This window comes from Rhea pennata, chromosome 3, assembly GCF_028389875.1.
Source record: "Rhea pennata isolate bPtePen1 chromosome 3, bPtePen1.pri, whole genome shotgun sequence".
Lineage (NCBI taxonomy): Eukaryota > Metazoa > Chordata > Aves > Rheiformes > Rheidae > Rhea > Rhea pennata.
Genome location: NC_084665.1, coordinates 56,012,882 through 56,018,881, shown reverse-complemented (window position 1 = coordinate 56,018,881; position 6,000 = coordinate 56,012,882). Strand labels below are relative to the sequence as shown.

At 33.5% G+C, this 6,000-nt stretch overlaps 1 protein-coding gene across 1 annotated transcript in view; it reads right to left on the bottom strand.

Annotated features, from left to right (window-relative positions):
- Positions 1 to 763: 763 nt before the first annotated feature.
- The window catches only part of ADGB (androglobin), a 131,509-nt gene continuing 126,272 nt past the window's right edge, over positions 764 to 6,000 (bottom strand). Inside the window, 4 exon segments of the mRNA XM_062573053.1 lie at positions 764 to 955; positions 2,620 to 2,803; positions 4,166 to 4,274; positions 5,696 to 5,804. Coding sequence (XP_062429037.1) covers positions 764 to 955; positions 2,620 to 2,803; positions 4,166 to 4,274; positions 5,696 to 5,804 — 594 coding nt within the window.

Below are 6,000 nucleotides of genomic sequence, written 5' to 3'. Positions count from 1 at the left end.
AATCCGCATGTTGCTTCTACCTTCAAGAAACAATCTCATATCCCAACTGAGGGTCTATGAAAAGCTCTGTTGGAATCCCTTTTAGCAAAGCAGCTGTGGGCAAAACATAACTTGGAAAAGAAAAACAGTAGTACGATTTTAAATAATATTCAGCAAGCCTTGGAAGGTTGTGCCATGAAGATAGCAGTTTGCCACAGCAGAGGGTTACTGTGAGTATCAAAAACATTTAAGGGAATGATGCCAGATGTGAAAGAGAAAAATATTACAGTATGGTGACATCATGCGAGTGTGCTTAGTAAATCAGGCTTTGGGAAGTTTTCCAGTACCTGAATATGAATGTGTGGTATGCCATTATTTAATTATTATAAACTCATAAATTGTCATCCACTTCAGGAGCTCATGTTTCTGCCAAGTTAAATGTCTTCAAAATTGATAGGTTATGCTCACTATTTCAACTGTTTCACTCTTGACTGGTTCTGTTTTGATTTAAGAAACACGATGAAAGATGGTTAGAATTTGGGAGAAGATTCAAAATTTTATTTCCAGTAAAACACATAAACTTTAATAGTAGTAAGAACCATTTATGAGACTAAAATACCAAACACTGTTAAAAAGAATACTGGTCAGATTTTGCAATAAAACTGGCCAAAGAGATAACATTTATTATTACAAAAAACACTGGAAAATATGGATTTTTTTCATCTTTGAATATAAATTTTCTTTCCTAAACACCTAAGTCGGTACTCAAGCAACTCAAGTAAAATTACTTTTTTTTCCCTAAACCTTTTCCTTGCTTTTTTTGGGGGGCATCTGGGCTTTTCTTCTCTTTCTCTGCTTGCAGGACTGCTTCATCAGCTGCCAGCACTTCTTGTTTCCTGAGCTCAGCCTCAAGCAGCTTACTTCTGTATGCTTCCCGAATGCTGAGAATTCTGCCTCGTGTTTCGTCTAAGGATGCCTAGCCAAAAACAAACAGCAACACCCCCACCAGCGCATGAGTGTTGAATACACCACAAGGAACCGCATCCTTCATATTTCTGTGTTTGCTGCATCCTTTCACTATGTTTCACATTGTGTTTCTGCTATATGATTTTATGGGGCTTCATAGGGCACCTCCGCTTTTCTTTTTATCTGCTCATGCACTTTTATTGATTGTCACAATAACACAGCTATATGCCACCATGAAGAAGAAGAGAAAGTTCATGAAAATCCTTTTTAAATTGCTGGCATAATAAGCTAATTGTGTAGGAGGGAGGATAAGGCAACAGATTGGTTACCCATCTGGATCTAGTCCTGATTCAATTACTGACTTGCATTGTCACCTTAAACAAATCCCTTAAGATCTGACTTTCTGCAGTATTGAAGTGGCTTAGGAGACAAAGTCCCATTTTGAGAAGAGACTAGAGCCTAAAACACACTGACTTGCAATGAGACTTAGGCCAAGTGAGACTTGGAAACTTTTGAAAGCTTTTCCCTTTAAATTTCCAGCCTGGACAATGGAGAAACATGGATATCTTTGTATAGTCCTCTATGGTCAACAGATGAAAATTCAGTAAATGTGCTGATTAGCACAGTATAGATATTCACAAGTAACTGATTCTAAATTCTTATTGTAAAACATTTTAAATGAAAATGCTTTCTAGAAAGAGCTGAGGCACTACTCTTAAAAATTGACCTTCTATTACGTATTATTTTAGGCACTGAAAATCATAGCAATATCTGAAAACCTCAACATGTATTATTGTTAGGGAATCAGTAAGTCACTAGTAAAAGACCCTGGCTCCTTGCAGGCTTCTAGTTAAGTACTATACATCAGTCTGTCTGAGAACTTATTAAGATGTTCTCAAGTGATTGCTTTAAATTAATTGGTGTAATTTAAACTTATTTTTATTGTTTTTTATCCAATTTTAAGAGCTCTGGACAGTGGCCAGCCAATTGTTAGTGGTTATTGTTTCACCACTGTGTAACAAAAATGTTTGTTTCTGTTGGCTCTCAAAACATAAGCCAATTTTGTCAGGATACATTCACCAACTTTATTGCTTGAGTTAACGCCAAGGATGGATCTTACACAAACGCTATCAAATTTACTATTTGTAGCCATGTTTCTTTAAAGATTAATAGTTCCAAATGTTTGTTTATTGGCTTTATGCATATGCCAGGCAGGCTGATACTGTGCGCTCTATCTGTGCTGTTAGACATATTAGGAGGGGCTCACCCTTCTACATAAATTATCTTGTTCCTCATTACTTTCCAAAACAGCACATACAATTCTACAACAGAAAAATGGCCAAATTTTATCTAATATGTGTCCGGTCATATATACCAAATGCTTAATTTACTTTCACTTTAAACTATGCTGTTATGGTGATATTCTTAAAATAGTGCTGTTGCAAAGAGCTATATCAGGAAATGTACTAAGAATATTATATTAAGAATGTTGTGTAGCATTATATTTTTTTCTAAAAGTTTCAGTTTTAACCTTTGTCCAAGTGAAATTTCAAGCTTTTACATTGTTTCTAGTAAATGATACTGAATACAAAAGTCTTGAGAATGGTTAATCTACTTTAAAACAAGGTATTTGTGCTAGTGCTGGACATCACAGTAATAGTTAAACTTACTTACCTGCAGATTCTCATACATTTCAAGTATGTTTTGCTTCAATAAAGTCCTAGCTTTTTGTTCTTTTTTCCTTTCTTCCAGAGCCAGCTCTCGAAGTTCCCTAAAATGGTTGATTTTTTCTGCTTTACGCATCTCTTGCTGCTGAATGATAGACTCAGTTCTTAGAACAGACTCAGACATTGTTTTTCTGGAAGAAGTACAAAGATATTTTTCTCACCTTAAATAAAGTTTTGGGATGTGTATAAGTGACTTAATACCAATAAACATACATTTGGCTTATATTCTGCAATATAACCATTGTGATGCTAGACACAGTTAAGCAGATGCTTTTCCTCTGCTTATACAACCCTGATTTTTGAGGTCAGACTTTTCCATATTTGAGTGTCTGTTTTAAAATATTTGTAAAATCATGCTCATCTTTGAGCATATGAAAACTCCTGCTTATGAAGGTCATTTTTAATTTGTAAGAAACATCTTATTTTCGGAAGTTTTTGGTATTAGGATAATTCAACACTGAGATAAATGCCTTTTTTTTTTTTTTTTGCCATTGGCATAATAGCAGTAAACTGGATAATATATTTTTATAATTTGACTTAAATGACTTGTGTAAAGGTTAACGAGTTGAAGACAAATGAAATGCTTACAAAACTAAAGCCTGTGCAAGATATTTTGCCCTATTTTCTACTGTTATAGTGTTATTCACTTCAATATAAATCTAGTTTCCCTTTCAATTTAAAATTGAATTTGGGGAATTACTCAGCATGTTCTAAGGTCTTTTGAGAATCAATGAGCTGCATAAATGCCACCCTGAATACAAATTGGTTCTAACTACAATACAGCAAATATGGAGATGCATGCATGTTAGGTAAATAGCTTTACATTAACACATAGAATAAAGAATATAATTATTTTGAATAAAAATGTAATTAATATAATTATTTCAGTTATTAACTATGTTATGAATTGTTAAATATATTTTGTTAAATATATAATTTGCTCCTAGTATTACGTGCTGACAAACTTCATATGCACTTATTTCAAGAGGAGCACTGAAATATACAGCATACATACATACATATAGCCAGCATATGTATTTTCTTCAATTTTTTATGTCACATTCTCATTACAAACAGTGTGATAATTCAGCTCCTTTTACACGTACCATGTTAAATAAAGGATATAAATTGTAATGGGATGTATGTCAGCACCCATATTAAAAAAATTCAAAGCTAATAACCACGTCTAGATAACATCTACATCTCTGCATTCTCTACTATGCGATTTTGGGTATACAACATAAAGGACAGATAAAACATGGACCAGGATTTTCACATCAACTTTAACAAGTATGTGACAGAATTGTAGCTCACACCAACGAAATGTAAAAGAAAAGCTCAAATTCACATGTATAATACCATATCCTGCATCCAGTTAAGAATGAGTTGCACAAACAGTATATTGCCTTTACAAATTCTTATATATCAAAATTCTCAGCTAGTCTTTTATTTCTATATTTCACTGGGATTTAATTGTACTTGCTGCAATTTACCTCATGTAGACACTACAGTCTATAGGCTCCCATTTCTTTCGCTGCATTTGTAAGCTTGAATCCGTAACTGCTTGTGATGGTTTCTCTTCAGTGGTAAGAGAAATAGAATCTACAACAGCATAGATTAAACTGGTTATTCAGCTGTGCCAAGAGTCTCCTTCTATATTATATAGTTTTTTCCTGTTTTGGCTCAGCAAAATACACTAGTATATGAGAGACATAGCTTAGAAAAGATAAAGTATTTCTGAATTTTTATTTCCTATATTCATGACAGAATCAAAGAAGTTGCAAAAAGTATGTCAGAGAGAAATGTATATATGTATCTTAACTAAATACACACTGCTCATGAGTCAGTATAAAGATAAGTATGTATAGCAAATTTAAAGTGCTTAAAAGAACATGAGAACAACTTTTGATCAGTAAGGAATCATGTTCTTTTGGAGAAAAAACAAAAAAGCATTCAGTTAAAATCTGAATGGAAAGTCCTGTGTAAAGTTTAAAAATTACATTAACCTTTGGGCAGAGATCTAGTTTAGGAAATACTAGTTCAAAGGAAAAAGGACCAATGTATAGGAGCAGATAAAATGAAAGGGTTATTTAAAAAAATTTCATATGTCTATGATTACAATAGGCCCCAAACTAGCATAAACTCAGATTTCAGGTTTTGAATTAATCCCTTCTTTTAACAGATGAATGCAAAATCTTGATTGTAGCTCTCCTCAGACTACATGGTACTGGATTCCTGACATAAATGTTGTAGCTCTGGCCCATCTCTCCATTTTAATATTTAGTGTTTAATAAAAAGCTAGTCATTACACTGAATATGTTTCTCACTGTTTCTACCACCTCTCTGTGTTAAACTTTGAATGAAAAAAAACCTGTTAGATCAGCAACTACAGTATAACAAAGGTAACTGGAAGCATTCTGATTTAAAATTGTCAACCTATAGTCTTAGAATGAGCTTAACAAACTATTAAAGTGAATTAAATACTAAATGAGACTACTAAATGGGGACTACTTATGGGAATACTAAATTTATTTCACTTTATTAAATATAAATAAGTCATAGTGCCCTTGCACGTGCTATTTCAGATGCTAAACAAAACTTTGGTATTTCTACACTAATGACCTCTCTTACCAAACTTGGAATTGAGGGAGTGTTTTTCAATGAATTTCCAAAAATATTCCAAGTTAATTCAGGGCTAAAATCTAGTACTAGAGGACTGCCTAAAGTTTGCTTAAGGGTAACTTGGCTGCCTCCAAGAGCCAAGAGGAACAATGCAATAATTAAACAAAGAAGGGATTACAGAATCACAGAATGGTTGAAGTTGGAAGGACCTCTGGAGATCAACTAAATATGAAATGTATAAGTTATATTTGAGAACTAGTGGTAGGAACTCCTGAACTGTGGTGGTTTACACCACTTTAATTTGTGCACATTATATTCTTCCGGCGATTAATCTCTCTACATATTTTAATTACAATGCTCATGAACAAGATGAAATGCTTGATAGAAAGCTAAATTCTTACCTCTTTCTCCTGGACTAGGTGTTAAATTTCTGTCCTCATTCTCAGTTATGGGCTCCGCTGAACCTCTCACAACATACTTATTAATAAACTGCATGCGTTCCTGAAAAGCCTAGAGATCAAAGTTTTAGTCCAGATTAGAAGACTTTTATTGAATATTTTAAATCTCAAAGAATTTTCAAAAGTAGGAAACTAAGTGGTCAATAAGACAATAAATCTTTGAATCCAGTACGTCTCACACAAGCTGAGATATGATATTACTATTTTATTACTGGTGAGTGTATTTCATTGGTCAGATCTATGAAAAC